Source organism: Canis lupus, chromosome 9 (genome assembly GCF_011100685.1).
Source record: "Canis lupus familiaris isolate Mischka breed German Shepherd chromosome 9, alternate assembly UU_Cfam_GSD_1.0, whole genome shotgun sequence".
Lineage (NCBI taxonomy): Eukaryota > Metazoa > Chordata > Mammalia > Carnivora > Canidae > Canis > Canis lupus.
Genome location: NC_049230.1, coordinates 37,037,407 through 37,060,149, shown reverse-complemented (window position 1 = coordinate 37,060,149; position 22,743 = coordinate 37,037,407). Strand labels below are relative to the sequence as shown.

At 37.4% G+C, this 22,743-nt stretch overlaps 1 protein-coding gene across 8 annotated transcripts in view; it reads left to right on the top strand.

Moving 5' to 3' along the window:
* Positions 1-22,743, top strand: part of ACACA (acetyl-CoA carboxylase alpha) — a 283,891-nt gene that overhangs the window by 94,051 nt on the left and 167,097 nt on the right. For all 8 annotated transcript variants that reach the window (XM_038548036.1, XM_038548037.1, XM_038548038.1 and 5 more), the window contains 6 exons: positions 5,901-6,010; positions 6,835-6,916; positions 8,035-8,133; positions 9,473-9,579; positions 13,147-13,257; positions 19,146-19,355. In XM_038548036.1, the coding sequence (XP_038403964.1) occupies positions 5,901-6,010; positions 6,835-6,916; positions 8,035-8,133; positions 9,473-9,579; positions 13,147-13,257; positions 19,146-19,355 (719 nt within the window). The remainder of the gene's footprint in view (positions 1-5,900; positions 6,011-6,834; positions 6,917-8,034; positions 8,134-9,472; positions 9,580-13,146; positions 13,258-19,145; positions 19,356-22,743) is intronic.

Below are 22,743 nucleotides of genomic sequence, written 5' to 3'. Positions count from 1 at the left end.
ACTACCTTGCATGACTTTTTTTTCCCCATCTATTTCCACCTGGTACTCCTATTAATTTATTTATTCAGTGAAGATGGAGAACCATAATTGAATAAAATAGGATCTTGCTCTAGGAAACAAATAATTTCAATACAATGAGGTAAGGGTAAGGGCTATAATAGGAATATGCACAGGATATTGTGAGAACAGAGCTGAGGCATCTTACCTCTTGGTAGCAGGGTTGAAAGAATGCTCTCTGAAAGAAGCTATGCCTAGTCAAGAATGAGCAGGTCTTAATTAGCAGGATGTTCCAAGCAGAAAGAACAGTATTTGCAAATGTATGAAGGCATGTAGTAATAGTTTGCTGGAAACTATAGGTGTACTTGTCAAAGTACAGGATGTGATCTAATATTTCTCAAGGAAGGCCTTGATTTTCATTCTCAGGAGCATAGACTTTAGTTTATTAGGGATGTGTATGTGTCTAAGTGTTGGTCATTAAATAATTGGCATTTTAAATGGATTATTTGTTGTTTTTAACAATTCAAAAGTAGAAGAGGATAATGAATCTCTTCCCATTTACCTGTCATCCAGCATCAACAATTATCAACTCATGGCCAATCTTATTTCATCTATACTTTCACCTCCTCCCCCTTCCACACATAATTTCTGAAGCAGATCCTAGCTATATTATTTCATCTGTAAATATTCAGTGTATATCTCTTAAAGGTACTTTTTTTTCTTTTTTGAAACAAGCAGATGGACAATTCAAATAGCATCTGGAAGATCTATTTGTGGAAGGCAATACTACAGAACATGAAACTGAGAAGAGAGAAGAAAGGGATGTTTTAGGTGTTTAGGAGATAAAATTGGCAAGATTTGGTGATAGAAAGAAGAGTTAATGATTATTATTAGGTTTCTAATTTAGTTGACTAGGCAGATGCCAGTATCATCAACAAGGGCAAAATAATAATGTAGCCAGAAGAGTGAGGTTTTTTGGGGGGAGATAGATTAGATTTGGAGTACTTCTGGTATAAGCAGATATTATGTGCTTGCTTCGGCAGCACATATACTAAGCAGATATTATAAGTCCTGTAAAAAGTTGGATATATCCTTCCAGAGCTTGGAAATAATGAGAGCCAGAGAAAAAAGAGTCTACATTATCAGCAAACATATAGTAATTTGTTTTTGCTTATTTTTTAAAGATTTTATTTATTCATTCATGAGAGACACAGAGAAAGAGGCAGAGACACAGGCAGAGGGAGAAGCAGGCTCCATGCAGGGAGCCTGACATGGGACTCGATCCTGGGACTCCAGGATCACGGCCTGGGCTGCAGGCAGCGCTAAACCGCTGAGCCACCCGGGCTGCCCCAACATATAGTAATTAACACTACCTCCCCAAAAGAACAAAGAATGAAAAGAAGAGGGCTAAGGATGAAATTTTATAAAAGTAAAATTTTAGGGATAGACTTAGGAGGATAGGTCCTTAAACAGTGCTGTGAAGAGATGACTAGAGAGAGAAAAAAACAGAAGAGAGAAAAAAGAGAATTTCAATCAGGAAGGGTCAAATGTGTTAGCAGTCCAATAAAGTAGGGATAGAACCTATGCAGTAATTAGGAAATCATTGGTAGTATTTCCAAGAATAGTTTCAGTGAAACAATTTGAGAATGGAGGCTGATAGAGAATGTTAAGGAATGAATGGAAAGTGACATGGGGATCGTCAATGTAGATGAGTTTTTTATTTTATTTTTAAAGATTTTATTTATTCATGAGAGACACAAAGAGAGGCAGAGACATAGGCAGAGAGAGAGAAGCAGGAGAAGGAGGCTCTTCACAGGGAACCCAATGGGGGACTGATGATCACCTGAGCCAAAGGCAGATGCTCAACCACTGAGCCATCCAGGCATCCCATAGACACGTTTTTTTTAAAGAATTTTGAATGAGAAGGGAAGAAGGAAAGGTAGTAACTGAAGAGGAATTCAGGGTCAGGGAGGATTTTTATTTTTCAGAGTGAAAGAGACTTGGGAATGTTTATAGTTTGAGAGGAAGGAGCCAAGAGGGAAAGGGTGGAAGTGCACAAGGACTCGAAGGAAGTGGAAGGGGATGCAGGCCTGAGTACAAGTGGACAAAAATAAGTATTTCCTGGTATTTATTCTGAGGAAAAAAAATTAGTAATGGGGCAAATGTATTCATGCAAGGATATATATTTATTGCAGCATTATTTAAAATAATGAGAAACTGGGAGTAACTTAAATGTCCAACAGAAGCGGATTGGTTAAGTAAAATGTGCAACACCAATTCTGTGAAATACCATGCAGACATTAAAAAATATTTTGTGGAATAACATTTATTGGTCTGAAATGAATTCTAATAAATTACTACATTCTTTCTTTCTTTTTGTGTAACAATATTACCATAAACTTGGCAGCTTAAAACAACAGACATTAGCTCACAATTTCTGTAGGTCCTCTGGCTTAGCTGGGCCTTCTGCTTCAGGTTATCACAAGACTGCAGTCACTTGTCGGCTGGGTCTGCAGTCTCATCTGAGGCTTGACTTGGGATGGACCTACTTTCCAACTCAGGTGGTTGTTGGCAGCTTTCAGTTTTCTATGAACTGTCAGACTGAGGGCCTGAATGTTTAGCTAGTTTTTTTTTTGTTTTGTTTTTTTTTTTTTTTTGAATGTTTAGCTAGTTATTGGCTGAAGACTATTCTTGACTCCTTGTCATGTGGGCCATCCCAGAATGACTGTCTGCTACCTCAAAGCCAGCAAAGGAAAGTTTTCTAGTAAGATCAGTTATTTTCTTTGTAATGTTATCATGAAAGTGACAGCTCCTGATCCTTGACATATTTTTTTGGCTAGAAGCAAGTCATAGATCCTGTTTACACCCAGGGAGAGGGGAGTTCCTTAAGGGATGAATACCTAGAAACTGGGATCATGGGAATAGATGATGTGTCTGTCTGTCACTATTTCAAAGAAAAAAGTTAGGTACAAGGAAGTTATTATGGTGATAGAATAATAGGGAAAAAATACATTGCATATAGTCAGAAAAAACAAAGGTGTAATGACATATGCCAACAGCAATAGTAGTTATCTTTGGGGGTGATATTTTGGGGTGTTTCTTTTTTTGCTTTTTCCAACTTTTTTACAAAGAGTTATGCAATTTTCCAATTTCTTTAAAAGTTATTTGAAAAATAGAACTCTAGAAAGGATTATAATACTAGTGGTATTGAATTAAAGAATTAGTATTTTGGATGATTTTTTCCTTTTTCCTACCTTTCTATTATGTTAATTATTTTAGGACCTTTACTGAATATAATTTACGTGCCATAAAAAGTACCCAGTTCTATGAGTTTTAGTCAACTTGTGCCATTGTACAGTCATCACAGGAATCCAGGGAAAAACACAAATTACTTTTGCAATTTAAAAGGTTATGAAAAGAAAAAAAATAAAAAAATTAAAAACAAAAACAAAAAAAAAAGGTTATGAAGAAGGAGCTTTAGAAGGAAGAATTGGTTATTAACATGAGGAGAAGAGGGCTTCATCCTCTGAGACCTGGAGAAGAGAAGGCAAACATGACAGGTTAATTGAAAGTGGTAATAATCAACCCAGTTGCATATTTTTATGTTATGGTCATTATTGGGAAAGTTGGAAAAGTGGATGATTAGTGCAATCCATGGTAAAGAACCAAGGGTTCTTTTTTGAGGGGAGTTTTGTTCATCTGTCAGCATTCTCTAAAATAGCATCTCTGGTGATAATTATGGAATCTATGGGAACCAGGAGACGATGGAGAAATCCAAGCTGTGTGAATAAGTTATGCTTTCTTCTTCTACTGACCAGGGTTTCTCTTTATTATCTACGTAATAGAAGACTGATTGGCATAGAACTCTGAAATGTTGTTGGTTAGTGACAGCAGTATCTTTGTACGTGTATGATATAGGTCAGCAATTAAGGTACCTTTTCTTTACCCAGGGCTACAGAAATTCAGAAAAGACTAAAAACCATGGCAGAAAAGTTAGATGGATTTGACTACATAAAAATTTTTGTATAGCACTTAAAAAAAGAAAGAAAAGTTAAAGACAAAACATCTGAAAAAACATTCACAGCAAATAGTGTCTACCTATAATGGAGAAAATGATACCCTTCCATAGAAAATGAACAAAGAACATGAATTAGGTAGTTAATAATAGAATGAAACAAGAACAATCAACATATGAGAAGAAATTTGATACTAATGGCAATCAAATGCAAACCAAAATAATAGTCGATTGGGATTTTTTAGTTTAGAAGACTGGTAAAATTTAAAAGAATGATATATCTTGGGCAGCCCCTGTGGCTTAGTGGTTTAGCGCCGCCTTCAGCCCGGGGTGTGATCCTGGAGACCCAGGATCGAGTCCCACATCGGGCTCCCTGCACAGAGCCTGCTTCTCCCTCTGCCTGTGTCTCTGCCTCTCTCTCTGTCTCCGTGTCTCTCATGAATGAATAAATAAAATCTTAAAAAAAAAAAGATATATCTTATATAGGTGAGAGTACAATTTGTCACCCATGTTGCTAAGGAGAGTCTAATGTGGATACCTTTTGACCTAGTAGTTTTACTTCTAGGAATATATCCTGTAGGTATAACTAGACAGTGGTATAAGGATATTCATCACATTATTTTAATATTTTCCAAATTATTAATGACCTATATGTCCATCAGAGAGTTGGTGGTTAAATGAATTATGGACAGTTGTGACATTATGGAATAGTAGACATCCATTGAAATATGAAGTGTATTAAATATATGTTAAATATATCTCTTTGTCATATATGGGAAGATCCCACAGTATATTGTTAGATTGGCTAACAATTTATGTTTTCTAGTATATCAAAGCACGAACTGATTATCTTTGAGTAGTGAGACATTGAGTGATTTCAGCTGTTAAGAAAATAGTATTATTACATCCTGATATAGTACCTAATTTTTATTATTATTATTATTAATATGGTTTCCCTTTTATTGTCAAAGAGAACAATAAACCTATTTTTCTTTTGAACAAACTATAGGCCTTTGTATCTTACTTTGGAATTTTTTTTAGAAGAACATGAAACCTTTAAAAATTAAGAACAAGATAGAAGAAACATTATTAATAAATACGGTGGAGATGGACCTTGAGCAAGTTATTTGACTGCTCCAAGCTGATTTCTTGTAAACTAGGTACCATTAATACCTATTACATATAGGATTTTTGAGTATTAAATAACATATATAAACTACTTAGTATAGTTAACTGCACTTTGTAGCTGCTGCTCTACTACAGTTGCTGCCAGAATAGGAAGAGAGAGACATCAGGGAATACTGAGCAAAAAAAATGTAAGGAGGGAAAGAAGTTATCTTTTAAAAGTGCCTTTCAAATGCCTACTATCTCCAACATTCCAGATAAGCTCTTTACAATCACTTGGTAGATGCCTGTAACTAACCTTTCCTGTTCAGCCAGTCTGCAAACCCTTCAGGCTCTACCTCTTTTCCAGGTTTGTCCCAGCTCTACACCAGGAAAAGGCCTTCCTTAGAGTACAGTACAAGTTAAAGATAAAGGGTGTCAGGACTAAAACTTCTTATTGAATAGAATGATTATACAGGGGTCTCTAAGTGATAGGTCATCCTTGATATAGAGATCTTAAAGACACTTCTAACCGGTTACGTAGTGAAATGTTTGAGAACTGTTGTTTTGGTATAAGAACTTCCTAAATATGAGATTAGCACATGTTAGTGCCTGTGATTTAACAGTCAGAGCTTCTAACTAAATGGTCCTAGAAGTTACCCTAGAAGTTAATGCAATTTGTCCTGTCATTACCTGTGATATCTTACCTTTACAAAGTTTTGCTCTGCTGTTATATTTCTGAAAATAAAGCCGGTGTTCTCTACTAATTTGCTTACATTTTCAGAATACATTAAGATGGCGGATCACTATGTGCCAGTGCCAGGAGGACCAAATAACAACAACTATGCGAACGTGGAATTAATTCTTGATATTGCTAAAAGGATTCCCGTACAAGTAAGAGATGCCAATGTGTCCTTTCAAACCAAATTTAGGCATTTGACTGTTAGATGCAAGGGGCTATCCAGAGAAGAACTTTATTTTTTTTTCAGAGAAGAACTTTAAATTTTATATAAATCATCTTTGTTGAAAGTTGATAAAAGCTTTTCTTAGGTGGTATATAACAGATGGGAAGAAGAAAGATGGAAAAAAAATGAATGAGTCAAAAGTAAACATAATATAAGCAAGATTTGTAAGGATCTTAAGAGATTATTTATGCTATCCATTTCACCTTCAAACTGTCTCAAGTAATTAAAAACTCCTTTTTCTGGTGGAGTATTCTTGGCTCAGAATATGGTAGTGAAGAAGTAGATTATTTCTTCCCTATTATTGTGTTAGGAAATTTAGGATAAATGTACTTAAGCCCAGAGAGAAAAAAAAACTAGAGATTTATATGGCAGTATAACTACTAGATATAAATATGGAAGTGAGTGGCCAAAGTAATTGGATCTGTGAAAGAAAACCAATATTTCTGGAAAGAGCTCTATAGAGTCTAGTGGAACAGTTATGAATTAAATTTCCTAAATAGCAGCAAGACTAGCTAGATCTTAATATCAACTTCAACTTGGTTTTGAACTCTTCAAAAGTTTTGCCACAATGGACTGCTTATTCTTATTCTGTAAAAAGTTTGCCAAGAATCAAGCATAGAACTTGGATTAAATATTAGGTTCCTGTGGAGCTATTATACCTCATGGAGTACAGTTTTGGTAGAGAGTAATATAGTTTATCATGGTTTTTTTAGTATGAATTTTAAGAACAAATCATATTATCTTTCCTTATAGGCAGTGTGGGCTGGCTGGGGTCATGCTTCTGAGAATCCCAAGCTCCCAGAACTTCTTTTGAAAAATGGCATCGCCTTCATGGGTAAGCCTTTCTGACATACTCTTCCTGTCATTCTGGTTCTGTCAGTTTTGCCTGTATTCCATTCTATATGCTTTTCTTTTTTTGACATGCACTGGGCTCTTATTTTTCATCAATTAGCAACTCTCAGAGTAGCCCTCTTCATATCTCTTCTTTTTTCTCTTCCTCATTTCTTACATCTCTAATTATCTTTCTTCATCTTGATTGTATTTTCTGTCCCATGAGATATGGAGAAGGCTCTGATTTCTAAAACACTGGCCTTTTAAAACTTTGCCATTAATCTTAAGAAAATATGTGGAGAAAGGACCTCTTATTATATAGCAGAGATAATTGAGTATTAGGATACCCTAGCACTGTGCCCTTAAATATGAATCAGCACCTTCATGTTTAAGCATATGGGTTGTGAGAGCTGTTTCTTCTGACTTTTCTGCTCTCTTAAAGAAATCAAGAGTATATGGCTCCACGTGTTTCTATCTCAGAGCCCTTCCACAATGATGATTTTATTTTGTAAACCCTATTAAAGATAAATCTTCCTTTTGGATTCCCCTAAGACCAAGGAGGGCAGTATTTCAGACCTGAACCCCTAACTTCTTAGTCCTTATTTTAGGATTGGTTAAAAAAAAAAAAGATTTTGATAATCTGGTCAAGTTGGATCATAAACGACGATAAAATTAGATTTGTCAGGAATTTAATTTCGTATACATACTGAATTCTCACTGTGTGCTAAAAGCTCACTACATTAGGTTCTCTCATGGGTACAAAGATGAGTCATAATGTAATAATCTCCCTAATCAAGTTCATGATCTCCATGATATGTGATGTACGGGAGACAAGACAAATACAAAAATAATTATATAGGGCAGCCCCGGTGGCTCAGGGGTTTAGCGCCGCCTGCAGCCCAGGGCATGATCCTGGAGACCCTGGATCGAGTCCCACGTCAGGCTCTCTGCATGGAGCCTGCTTCTCCCTCTGCCTGTGTCTCTGCCTCTCTCTCAGTCTCTCTCTTTGTGTCTCTATGAATAAAAAAAAATAAAAATAATAATAATTATATAGAAGACAAAAATTTGCTTGACAGAAATGAGGCCACGATGTTACAGTCATGGTTCTTTTCTTGTTTTTAGGCCCTCCAAGCCAGGCCATGTGGGCTTTGGGGGATAAGATTGCATCTTCTATAGTGGCTCAAACTGCAGGTATCCCAACTCTTCCCTGGAGTGGCAGTGGTAAGAAAGTATTTCCTGTTTGTATTTTGAAGTACAGAAAAGCTCAGTAGGATATTTGGGATTGTGGCTGAGGTCTTCAGGTTATTTAAAATGTAGACAGATATGTGATAAGAAATAGAATTGAGGTTGATTTATGGTATTACCTAGCTTAATTAATACACCTGTGATTTTTATCATGTCTTAGAATATAAAATATAGCACTTGTACCAGGTGCACAGGTGCTAAACTGTAATTTAAGTGATCTAGGGACTTAATTTGATTTTGGAGAAATTCCAAGAAAACTCATATGGTTCTACAGATTGGGATCTGCTCTGGGTAGACTAGAATCTCCATCAGATATGGACTTAGGCAGAATTAGGCCTGTGAACCAACCTGCCTGGCAGGTGACCTGGGTCACTAAGTAAAATCTAAAACCCACTTATTCAAATGTTTGCCTGCGTATTTTCTTAATGTCAGTCCACCATCTATTGATGATATGCTTTGTCTCTTTAGTATTATTCCACCTCTCATTTGCCCTTGATGCAGAAAAGGAGGGCAATAATCAACCTTTCTTACAGGCATACAGAAGAATAAAATTTTTCTTAAAATGATTTATACTTGACAAATCCCTTAAAGAGTGCCATGTAAATCACTGTAGCTGATAACAATATGAACTTGCCTTTTTTAATACTCCAGCACAGGGAGCAGACATACTCTAAAACCTCTTTTAAGTGGGAACGACCATTGTCTTAAGGCTGAACAGATTTGAACTCTTGTTACTCTGGCTCTCCAGGGGAATTGCCATATCCTCTCCAGACCTGCTGGGTCAAACAGTTTAAAATAAAAGGTTGAATTTGTTCTTGTTTGAATGGAGAGGCTATAGCATTCCCCTTGTGGCTGAGTACAGGGACATTCAGGGAGCATGGAATCATGACTCTGCTGAGGCCAATAAAACCGCCATTTCCATTTCCAAGGGCTCGTAAAGATTGAATTATTTCCCAGACCTCTGGCCCTGGAGCAGGCCTGAACACACAGATCGAAGGTATTTTGCCTGCTGAGTTGCTGTGAAAAGTCTGACCTGCTTTTTTTTTTTTTTTTTGTCTTGTATGTCCTTGCATTTTTGTAAGTTTGCTCCCTATTAGCTCTCCTGGCTTCTTCCAGGGTCAGAACCCGAGTTGCCAGGTCCCGGCTAGAGCTAAATACCATTAACCCCAAGGACTGATGAGGCTTTTATGGCATCCTTCTTTCTCATATCTACCTTAGTTTTAGATAAATATGAGAGCATTTTAAAGAAGGAATAACAGAAAATTGACAGCAGAAGCCTTTATAGCAGCTTTTAAGTCACTGTTATCTATTGCAGGTCTTCGGGTGGACTGGCATGAAAATGATTTTTCCAAACGTATCTTAAATGTTCCCCAGGAATTATACGAAAAAGGTTATGTGAAGGATGTGGATGATGGGCTAAAGGTAGGTTACTAACTCTAGGGAGCGATGTCTTTCAACTGGCCAATTAGAGTCACAAAGTAATTTGAAGGCTGCTTGATGATATACACCCATGATGGCATTGGGATTGTAAGAGCAGGAGAAATAGTTTATTTATTTATTTACTTTTAAAAAAAATTTATTTATTTATGAGAGACACAGAGAGAGAGAGAGAGAGAATGGCAGAGACAGAGAACAGAGAGGGAGAAGCAGGCTCCATGCAGGGAGCCTGACATGGGACTCGATCCCGGGTTTCCAGGATCAGGCCCTGGGCTGAAGATGGCGCTAAACCGCTGAGCCACCTGGGCTACCCAGGGATACAGTTTATAGAGTAAGGAAGTGACCTAGATTTAACAAAAATAACTTAAATTTGTTTTGAAGCAAGCTCTTCACCTGGACAGAACATTTTTTAGGTGGCTAAATCAGAGCTTTAAGGAAGTATTTATTGATTCTCCTTTCTACCACTTGTTAGTGTGTGTGTGTGTGTGTGTGTGTGTGTGTGTGTGTCTATGTGTGTGGTGATTGGGGTGGAGGACAGAGCAACAAACAACACACATTTTCCCAGGCTTGAATTCAGAACCAAGAAGCCAGGCAGATAGATAAATGTCAGCTTTCTTATGAATAGAGATGTTGGTGAAAATGGCTTCAGTGTGTAGCAACAATCAGATTTGTAAACTGAAAGACCAAGTTAAACATGCTTACTCATTGGGTACTGGTGGTGCTGCATAACCACACTTTCCTCCACAAAGACAGAGCTTTTACCATTCAACTTCTTGTACTGCTGAGAGCTGACAAACAGCATATGTTCTGTGCAGTGGGCTGATCCCAAAGGGGAAGACGCTGAGCTATGCATGCTCAGTTCCTCCTTCCAAACTGACCAATCACACAATTCATTCTTTTTCCCTTGAGGAAGGGGTGAGGGAGGGAGCCAAGAGAGGCCAAAAGTGTCTAATTACTGTCCTTCCTTGTAGAAACAGAAACCCAAGCAAAAGGAGATCTTTCTCCAACATTGCCTCTTCTTTCTTATAGTTCTCTCCAGTTTGTTCTCTTTCACTTTTTAAATAGTTAGAAGTATCAATTATACTTCCAAGTAGATGGTGAAAGAGACTATTTTAGGAAAACACACTACTCATGTTTGACTTTATATGTTATAAATTCAAGAGGAACAGTGAAAGCTCAACTAATTTTGCTCTTTTGTTTGCGTTTCAAGTTAAACTCTCCTAATCTCCTTAATAAGAATTATTAATATTTCTAATGGAACTGTGTATGCTATACTCGCTGTAATTTGCAAAAGAGTAGAAGTCCTTTGTGTAAGGAACTAGCTATTTTGCTTATCAACTGAAATTCCTTTTTTTCCTGGTCGCAATTTTATTTTATTTTTTTATTATTTTTTTAAATATTTTATTTATTTATTCATGAAAGACACACACACAAAGAGAGGCAGAGACACAGGCAGAGGGAGAAGCAGGCTCCATGCAGGGAGCCTGACGTGGAACTCAATCCCAGGTCTCCAGGATCAGGTTCTGGGCTGAAGGTGGCGCTAAACTGCTGAGCTACCCGGGCTGCCCCCTGGTCATAATTTTAAACATAAAAGTTTCTGGTAAAAAATTTGGAGGCCAGAAAAGAGATGATAATAAATCCACCCATAAACCCACCATCCAGAGATAGATACATACTCATAACAAATTTGTACATCTTCTTTTAGCTTCTTTTGATTCATAGGACATATTACTATAGTAGTGATCATCTTTATTAATAGATTCCCATATTTATAGTTATTATTCTTATAATTTTTAATTATTTATAAGTATAAAATTAGGTTTTTATGATATATATAGTTTAGTAATCCCCATTTCTTTTCCTAGTATTATGTATAAGCATTTTTCTCATGACATTAAAATTCTTCTAAAATATTCTAAATGGATGACCTATGCCTACAGCCTTCATATCTTTTTAAAAGTGCTACCTTCTTACTGACATCATGTAGGCTACCATATATATATATATATTTTAGTCTTTTTCACATTGTGGCTGATTCTTTGATACTTATCATGCAGTGATAACACTTTCTTTGATAACACTATTTCATCAAGCTAACTCTGTGTACAGGCATAGATATGAGTAGAGATGGAACTGTGCTGAATCGACTAATTCAATATTTGAAATGCTCTTCTTTCTGTTGGTACATTTTTAGATATTGTTATAAGGGAAACCATAAGTCACTGGAATGTTTTGACAAAGGAATGACTTAGTTCTAAATTTTGGTTAACTTTTCCCCACTTTATTTTTTGCCAGAACAATACAATCTGGACATCTTCTGTATCATTACATGTAAAAGCCACCTCATTCCTTTTAATAATTGCATAATATTTTAATAGAGGGACATATCCTGATTTAACTAGCTCCCTACTTAACAAATATATAATTAATTTTCAGAAAATTTTAGGATTGTTACTTGATTATTATCAAATACCATAAATAGAAAAACCACGTATGTGCTGAACATTAGTTTCCTGAGTATTTTATTAATATTTTGATATCTTGTTATTTTTATCTTTTACAAAGCTTTGAGTGAGAAAATAATTTCTGGATACATTAGAGTTCTGATTTGTTGAAACTTATATATATTGTCAGAAGCTGTACTGGGACCATCAACATTTTATTAAGTGAACTACTTATACCTTTTTTAAAAATAAAAATTAGAGGTAATACATGAATACCTATATGCTATAAGAAATTTTAATTATACAGGAATAAATGGAAATTATTCTACCTATCTTCCTTTTATAAATCACCACTGGTATATATTCTAGACATTTTTTTACACCCTCATATGTGGGTGTATGAATGCATACATAATCATATATAAAGGATTTTTTAAAGTATTTTATTTATTTGAGAGACAGACAGTGAATACAAGTGAGGGGAGGAGTAGAGGGAGAGGGACAAGCAGATCCCACACTCAGCTCAGAGCCTGACATGGGGGCTAGATCCCATGACCCTAAGATCATGACCTGAGCTGAAATTGAGAGTCGGATGCTTAACTGACTGAGCCACCCAGGTGCCCCATAAACATATAGTTTTATTTTGTTTTTGACCTATATAGGATTGTCTTATATTGAACCATATGAAAATGCCAATATTCAACAATTTTTTTTTAAACCTACAAAAAAAGGCACTTTCTTTTGGTTCAACCTAATGCTACAGATAGTTACTACTTTTTTTTCCCCCACCTAATAGTATGTCTTTAAGACCTTTCTATTTTACTACTTTTGGACCTACCAATGACAGTATTTGGAGAGAGATATTGAGAATGCAAGCAGGAGGAGGGACGGAAGAAGAGGAAGAGAGAGAATCCCAGGCAGACTCTGTGCTAAGCACGGAGCCCAACACAGAGCTCCAGATCATGACCTGAGCTGAAATCAAGAGTATGTCACTTAACTGACTGAGCCACCCAGGTGCCCTCAATGACAGCATTCTTGAAGAAGATGCCAGTTTTCTCCTTCCCTGTAAATACTACTCTTATTTCCATTTTTCTCTTTGTTATTGAAGGCAGCGGAGGAAGTTGGATATCCAGTAATGATCAAGGCCTCAGAAGGAGGAGGAGGGAAAGGAATCAGAAAAGTCAACAATGCAGATGATTTCCCTAACCTCTTCAGACAGGTAGAATACAACTTGTTTTTGTTTGTTTGAATTTACATGTATATCAGAGATACATGATTTAACTCACACTATATATACAAACTATTATGTTGTATACCAAAAACTAATATGATGTTGTATGTCAATTATACCATGGTAGAATAAAAGATAATAATAATGAATTATAATTTGGATGCTCAGAAAATATTTAATTTTTAATTTTGTCTGTAAGCACTCTGGTGTTTCTCTCTACTTCCTATCTGCTTATTAGAAATGTCTAGTTCAGTTTAAGGTTTTATTTGATAAGGTAACTCAAACAATATTCTCTTGTATATAAAAGTGCTCATTTTCTCAGAGAGCTCTTCCCTATATGGTACATGTGGTTCATAGGACTTTATAGTGATAGGGAAGAGTCAAAATGCCCTTCTAATTTTTGTGTTCTTCTTCTGCTGGCACTGTAATAAAGGATGTGGTTACCTCCTGATTTGGATGGTCTTGGCTTGGCCAGACTTGGGCTCTTTGATTGACTTTACCTCACTTTAAGTTCTTATTGGCTGCGGGCTCCTGAGTTTCTGCTATGTGTACCATCTACTTGGTCAACTCAGCAGTTTATACACTGGTCTGTGCTGCATGGCCACCACACCCTGCCTGGCATGGGAACCCTATGGCAGATCTACATTCTATAACTGAGGGTGGCTTGGAAAGCTAAAACTCAAATCCCTCTCTAAGCCTCTGATTTAAAGCTGAGTGGTATGGCCATATTGCAAGTTAGTTGTGGAGGCCAAAAAAAATACTGTCTTTGAGAGACAAAAGGTTCTTCTTCCCTGCCCTAGAGCTACCCTCACAGACTTGACTCACTTTTTTTCTCCTACGAGAAAAAGAGGAATCAGAAAAAAGGAAAATTGGGACATATTCTGGCCTTTCACTTTCCTAGTTTTCCACTGTTTTAATTTTTTCCAGCATTTTTTACTTTGTACTGTCTTTTACTGGTATCTCTAGCCAACTTCTGTTTACCCTCTTTTTTTTTTTTTTAAAGATTTTATTCATTTATTCATGAGAGACAGAGAGAGAGAGGCAGAGACAGAGGCAGAGGGAGAAGCAGGCTCTATGCACGGAGCCCAATGTGGGACTCGATCCTGGGACTCCAGGATCACGCCCTGGGCCAAAGGCAGATGCTCAAACCACTGAGCCATCCAGGCATCCCTACCCTCTTTTTTTAACCATTAACGGCAAACTGAAAAAGGTGATAAAGGTATTGTTTTGCTGCATTATCCTATTTTGAATGTTAGAATTCAAATATTAACCTTCTTTTTCTTTGCATTCCTTTTGTAGTTTACCTAATTTCATAGGTAAATCAATGCCTCATGGGGTCAAAGAAAAGCTCCTTTGCTTTTAGAAGCAAAAGAAAAAGCTTGTTAAATTTTTAAAAATGTAATTCCTTTAGGTATTTCAAGACTACTTATACTGTGACTCAAATAGTTGAAGAATCTAGATCACTAAGATTAGGAAGTTTTCTGTGAAAGTCCTCAAGTTCCAATAATGATTAACTAAATAACAAACCAATCCTCCCTTTGAGAACAAGCTAGAAAATCTGGGAAAGTTTTTTTTTTTTTTTTTTAATTTAAAAAAATTTTTAAACTATTTTAAGGCATTAGAGACCTTTCAAGACAGTAAAGAATTATAATGGCGCTAAGGTATAGGAGAAGAAGGAAACCCAAAGAAGTGGCATTTGAGGCCACTTTTTCCATAGAGATATCTTCTGATTTGAAAAGGAGCAGTTGGGCAGCCCCCGTGGCGTAGCAGTTTAGCACCACCTTCGGCCCAGGGCATGATCCTGGAGACCCGGGATCGAGTCCCACGTCAGGCTTCCTGCGTGGAGCCTGATTCTCCCTCTGCCTGTGTCTCTGCCTCTCTCTCTCTCTGTGCCTCTAATAAATAAATAAAATCTTAAAAAAAAAAAAAAAGAAAGAAAAGGAGCAGTTGAAAAGCTGATTAGTTTTCAACAGTCTTATAAGACTAAAAGGCTAAACTTAACCTTTAAGATTTGGTAAGGAGGGAAGTTCCTAAAACTTCCCACATTTTAGATTGGGATCTTGAAGGAACTACACCTAAGAGTAAAAAACTAGAAACAGACCAACTCTCACAGGGACTAAATCTCAGCTTCAAAATAATCAACCTTTGATTCAGGGAAAGGGCTCAAGTATTGCTGGTGTTGCTAGCCACTAGAAAGAAATGCAAATATAATAATATCTAGAACCTCAAATTACTTCTATTTATTTTTCAAATGCAGTATCAAATAGCGATTTCAAAGTAAACGGGTATACCAAATTACGTGACTGAAAATCAAGAAAAATAGAAGTCAGTTTTAAACAGATCTGCAGAGTTTAGATAATGGATCTATCAGACAAGGATTTTAAAGTAACTACTTAATGTATTCAAGGAAATTAAAGACAAAATTGAGAATTTTGTCAGGAAACTGGAACCTGTGAAGAAGAAACAAATTCTAGAACTGAAAATACAAATAAAACTAAGAAGTCAATGGAGTTTAATAGCATATTAGATACAGTTGAAGAGAGAATTAGTGACTGGAACATAGCTCAAAAGAAAATTCAGACTGAAGTGTGAAGAGACAAAAGGATGAAAAATACAGAAAAGAGCATGTAAGAGGTTATTTGCAAAGATGACCATGATAACTTCTCCCATCTTTCTATACAGACCCCTATGATTTTTGCCTCTCTTCTCATCAAGAAAGACTGTCTTTTTTCCCATTCTTTGAATTTTGGCTAGCCTTGTGACTTTGTTTTAAACAAGAGAATGTAGCAGAAATGGTGTGTAAGTTCAAGTCTAAACCCCAAGTGGTCTTGTAATTTCTGCCCTTGCCCAACTGACAAGTAAAGAAACCAGTCTAGCCTTTTGGAGAAAGAGAGGCCACATGAAGTAGAGATGAGTTGTCCTAGCTGAGACTTCCTAGACCTACATGTTGACAGCACCACATTTGAGATGTGCAAATGAGACCCTACTAGACCATCCAACCCCAGTCAAACTGGCAGATGACTACAACTGCATGAGTAGCTCCTGGGCAAGATCAGAAGAACTACCCAACTGTGCCCTGCTCAAATTGCTGTAAGCGAATAAAATAAAATAGTCGGTGTCCTAAGTAAATAAATTTTTGGTGGATTGTTAGGCATCAATGGGTAACTGCCACAGAAATTGATACCCAAAGGTATGATGCTGTTATAACAAAAAAGTAAAATATGTGACATGGCTTTAAGACTAGCTTATAGGTGGAGGCTGAAAAAAAATGATGAGATTGTTAATGAAGGCTGGAGGAATGTTGAATAAATTGTTAGTGGAGGCTGGATAGGCAATGAGGGAATTGTTAGTAGTCTGAATAAAAGATCAATATGTGTTCTGTAATGATGGAACAATTGCCTGAGTTAACTTTGAAGATAGAGAATGTATTTAAAGAAGTCATGGGCCTAGTTAAGGAAATGTCTAGACAAAGTATTGAAAGCATCTGTTAAATCCTTCTGGTTACTTATGCTAGGGAACTGTAAGAGAGAGGTGAGCTAATCAAGGTGTCTCAAACTTGTTAAGTTTGAAAATATAACTTTTTCTCATTCCCAGTCTCTACCTAGCAGAAAGATCCTCAAAGTAAAAATTGACCTCAGGGTAACAGCTAAGTCAAGAATACCTATGAGAGCCTTTAAGGTCTCAGAAATATTTAAGACACTATACCTGGTAGATTACCCTCTCGGTTAATAGGAAAGAGCTTCAGAGAACACTTAAAGGTGTTGTCCCACCAGCAGCCTGATGTACCCAAAGTATAGATACATCTGTGCAGAAAAGTTACAGATGTTTCTTTTGGGACAAGGATTAAATCCCCCAGTGTGATTCATAGGAAACCTACAATATTTTCAAGAAACTTATACTTAGGACTACACCAAAGGGTCCAGAAGGAACAGAGGTAGTTCAAACTTCAAAGAGGCTCCTGCGTCTTCAACTTTCTATAAACAGGAAGCAGACTGAGAAAGCTATTCAGCTATAAACATCAGTCATTTCTAATAGAAAGAACAGAGCCAAGAGCCCAGATCTCAGAGCTTAATGCAGAGGAGAGTCATGGATTAGGAAAATCACTCCCCAGGAGCTGAACAAGACCCTAAAAAAATTTCCCTGCCGCTAGAGTCATGGTATCTGAGATTCACCCATCTGGATTTCAGAATTGCTATGGAGCAGTGACTGCTGTGTACTTCCCATCCTCTCTTCTTTGAACAGGATTATCTTTTACAGTCATCCTTTCCCCTTTTCATCATTAAATGTTGGGGGTGTTGGGGCACATAACATGTCTTTTTAGTTCCCAGATTGTTGGATCAAGAAAAACTGCACCTGAGGAGCTGCACCCAAGGTGTCTCATTTGCATCTGGACACGATTCATGAGAAAATGGACGTCAAGCCTGATGCCTTGACTGGATGACTTTGGGGGTCTTGGGAGGGGGTGAGTCTATTTTGCATGTGGGAGGTATATGAATTATTGTGGCCAGAGGGTGGACCATAGTAAATTGTTTGCAGAGATGGCCGCAATAACTCCTCCCATCCTTGTATGTATATCCTTTTGTAGTGTGATTGCCTTTCCTCTGATCAAGAGGTGGCATCTCTTTTCCCAACCCGAGTCTTAGCTGGCCCTGTGGATTGCTTAAACCATTAGAATGTGGCAAAAGTGGTGTCGTGTAAATTCTAGAGCTTGTGAAGTCTTGCAGCTTCTGCCTTCACCCTCTTGGAGCACTGCATTGAAGAAACCTGATCTAGCCCATTGGAGGATGAGAGTCCACAAGCTATAGAGATGAACTGTTTGAGTCAGGGCTCCCTGGACCTACAAGCCAAAAGTCAACACAAATCACCAGACATTTGATGAGACCATTTAGCCCCAGTTGAACTACCAGATGATGATATGCACACAAGTGACCCCAGGCAAGACCAGAGGAAGAACTGCCCAAATGAGGATAGTTCATGAGGAATTAAGATTGTAGATGTCCTGAGCAACCCACCGAGTCTTGGGGAGATTGCTACCTACCAGCAGAAAAGACCTATGGGATACAGTGAAATTATCTAACATCATGCACTTTTGAATCTCAGAGGAGAGAGAGAATGGAACAGAAGCAATATTTGAAGAAATCATGGAGCATAAACAGTATTTGAAGAGATAATGGTTAAGAATTATCCTGGACTTACAAAAGATAGAAACACAGATTTAAAAAAATACTATGAGCCCCATAGGACAAATACAGAGAAAACTACATCTAAGATTATCAGAATAACTGCTACCTCACCCCCCTAAAAAAAGAAAGAAAATCTCAAAGTGGCTGTAAAAAGACTACTTTCAAAGGAGTAACAATATGATAGCTGACATCTCAGTAGAAGCAGTGGAAGCCAGAAAACATTGGATTACTTTTAAAAGTGCTGTAAGAAAATAACTGCCAGTGTAAAACTCTATCTCCAGTGGTAGTGTGCCTCAAAACTGAAGATCCACATCCTTTGACTACAACACCATCCATGATGCAGTGTGAACCAGGAAAGCAGCTAGTCTGGAGCAAGTTGTACATTTGGCTATCTGCAGTTGATGGCAGTATTTTACCCTTTTGTGGGATTTGTTTGTGTGTGTCTTTTCAAACTATTTTGTTTTTCACTTTTGTAATACTGGAAGTCACTAAGTAATATTGGTTATATAACTAAGAATGTAGTATCTTAAAAATAGATGAGGGCATGAGCTATCTTTTATTCATTTCTGTATTGCTACTAATTCACATGGTCCCTGACACTTCTAGGCATCTGCCTGTTGAAATCGAAGCAACTTAACAGGTTAGAGAAAATGCTTACCACTTAAGAATTTGTTTTATTTCCTTTTAATATAGGTTCAAGCTGAAGTCCCTGGATCTCCTATATTTGTGATGAGACTAGCCAAACAATCTCGTCATCTGGAGGTACAGATCTTAGCAGATCAATATGGCAATGCTATCTCTCTCTTTGGTCGTGACTGCTCTGTACAGCGCAGGCATCAGAAGATTATTGAGGAAGCACCTGCTGCTATTGCTACTCCAGCAGTATTTGAACATATGGAACAGGTGTGTATATGAAAAGCTATAATATTTGTTTTCTTACACAGGACTACTACTCATTCAATTCATCTGCCAGTTTGAGAATAGCAGAATTTCAGGCAGTGGTTCTAGATAATTGATAAGATTATATCCCTTTCCTAAAGGAAAAATAATTCTACTGTTCTCCCTCTACGCATTTCAGGCTCTCAATTAGTTAATGCTTTTTTTTTTTTAAATATTTTATTTGACAGTGAGTGAGTGAGAACACAAAAGCAGAGGGAGCAGCAGACAGTAGGAGAAGTAGCCTCCCAGCAGGAGCAGGGAGTCCAATGTGGGTCTTGTTCCCAGGACCCCAGGATCATGACCTGAGTGGAAGGCAGATGCTTAACCAACTGAGCCACCCAGGCGCCCCTAGTTAACACTTTTGAAAAAAATTAGTGTACTATTTTGACTAGGGCTAAAGAAAAGAAATGTTTGGGGATTTTTAATCTTACTGTTTAATTTTTTTTAGATTTCATTTATTAGAGTGTGCACATGCACAAGTGTGGGGACAGGCAGAGGGAGAGAATCTTAAGCAGACTTAGCGCAGAGCACAGATCCCAATATGGGGCTTTATCCCATGACCGTGAGATCATGACCTGAGCTGAAACCAGGATTGTATGCTTTTTTTTTTTTTTTAAAGATTTTATTTATTTATTCATGAGAGACAGAAAGAGAGAGAGAGGCAGAGACACAGGCAGAGGGAGAAGCAGGCTCCATGCAGGGAGCCCCACGTGGGACTCGATCCTAGGTCTCCAGGATCATGCCCTGGGCTGAAGGTGGCGCTAAACCGCTGAGCCACCAGGGCTGCCCAGGAGTTGTATGCTTAACCAACTGAGCCATCCAGGTGCCCCTGATTTTTTTTTTTTTTTTTTTTTTTTGAAACAAGCTCATAATAAGCAGGTAGTTCCATTTTCTAGTTGATTATCTTTGAGTCTTCAAATGTATTTATTCAAATCCATTCTCTTAAAAGGTCCACTAAGCATCTTTCAAGTTTATATGTTCTATATTTTTGTGTAGAAATGGATCTTTAACAGTCATGCAGGGTCCTGTGGAAACAGTTGTAGTTTAGGGGTCTCAACATGGTCTTTTCTGGAATAGTGACTGAGTCTTCATCTTAATGGAAATCTATTTCCCATCTCTTCTGAATTTCAAACAAGCTAAATACATGATCATCTGTGTTGGAAGTTTAATTCCTACATTGCGTGAATTTATTAAGAATCATTCTTTAACTTTTATAATAAAGAGGCCTCCAAAATACAGTGGCTTAAATAAGGTATAAGTTCTCTTTCTCATTCTCACAGTCATTGAGAGATGAACTGGTACCAGAGACCCAGGCTTATTGCTGTGCCATTCACTAGGAAAGAAGTCAGCCAACTACAGCTTGTTAGCCAAATCCAACCTATTAACTTTCTTTGTAAATAAAAAGTTATTGGGTCACAGCCATGCTAATTTATTTATGTTTGATTTGGCTGCTTAATCACTGCAATAATGTTGTTGCATGTTGTGGCAAAACTATATAGGCCACAGAGCTGAAAATAATTACTATCTGGTCCTTTAATGAAAATGTTTTCCAACCCTTGCCCTAGGGTGTTATTATCTCATGATTAAAGCTTTCTCATAAGATTAGGTTCATATTGTAGCCTGTGGGAGGGGGAGAGAAAGGACTAGGAGGGCAAGCATATAAAAATGTGATCCAGAAGTTACCCACATTACTTCTGTTCATGTTCTGTTGGGCAGAATTTAGTTACACAATCACACCTAGTTATAAGGGATGTTAGGAATTATAGTCACTAACTGGGTGGCCATATACTCAGCTGAAATTCAGGAAATGCTATTACTAGATGAATGACACACAGAAAAATCATTGGAGGGCATTTAATAATCTGCCTCAATCTGCTCCTCTAGCTACCCATAATCCTTTCATACCCTTTTTCTTACTCTTACTTTTTCACTAATATACTTAGTCTTTCCCCAAAGGAGACAGCCCAAAGTCCCATCCAATTACTACAGTCAGCTCAGACTCCAGGATCTTTAGATAACATACAGTTCTTTGCATTAAATGTTCATGTGGCTTTCCATGAGCCAGTGGCCTAAAATACAAGGTATCTACCCCTGGTCAATCCTCCCTCCATCATATACCCAATATACAGTGGTGGAATACGAACACGATAACTCCCATTTGGAAAAAAAGAAGAATGAAAAAATAAGTGATGATAATTGGTCTGTAGCAGTTACCAGATCCTTCTAGGCAGGAAGTGTGATCATTTCAGTTTGCCCTCTGACTGCCTCTGATTCTGCTCTCTGGCAGTAATCCCTTAATCCCTTGCCCACCATCCCTGAAGTACCTGGCTTTGTTCCCTGTGAAGTTCTTCCTCATTGAATTTTCTTTGTGATTGGGCCTTAGGAGACTATGTCTTCTTTGGCAGAGCTGGTGCAAGAATGGGACCACAAATATTACTCTAGTTATCAATCACAGGCTTTTCAAAGGCCAGGTTTGTGGTATATTTAGAAATACAATTCCTTCAAAACTTAATTAAGCTTCTAGACTGTTTGCTTCTAGTCTGCTTCAGGTAGGAGTAATCATACTCCAAGATTTCTAAATACAATAGGCTTTCTTCTATTCGTGGATCTTTGATACTGAGTTGCTTCAGAGTAAGAATCTAATCTGGTTTTGGGGTATAAAAGCAGTTTTTTTTTCACGTTCTTACTTTTTCTAACTTTTTCTTAGGGCTTACTTGGTGTATCATCTGCCTTCCAAGTTATTGTGGAAGACAGTTTACCAAATATGTGTGTGTGTGTGTGTGTGTGTGTGTGTGTGTGTTTTAACGATTTTATTTATTTATTTGAGAGAGAGAGAAGATGAGTGAGGGAGAGAGAGAGAGCATGAGCAGGGGGAGGGGCAGAGGGAGAAGGAGAAGCAAACTCCCCACTGAGTAGGAAGCCCGATGAGGGGCTTGATCTCAGGACTCTGGGATCATGACATGAGCCAAAGGCAGACACTTAACCAACTAAGCCACCCAGGTGCCCCTAAATGATTTGTTATGCCAAACAATGAGGTTACAACCTTTTCAGTTTGAAGTATTTGTTTCCTTGCTACTCACTACACTGTTGCTAAGCTAGCATCCCATTTTTAAGTTTTTAAAATAATAGCATCCTACTTGAATTTTATAATTTCTGTATTAATGAATATACAGGGTAAGCGGTTTAATAAAGCGATCCAAAAAATAAAATGACCTCAGATGAGATAGAAGTTTATCTTTCCTTCCCATGATAATCTGAGGTTAGCTCTCCAGGGTTGATAGGACAGTTCTGCTTTTTGAGGCCATCTGGCAATTCAGGTTCTTTCTGTTTTGTTCTACCATTCTAGTATGTT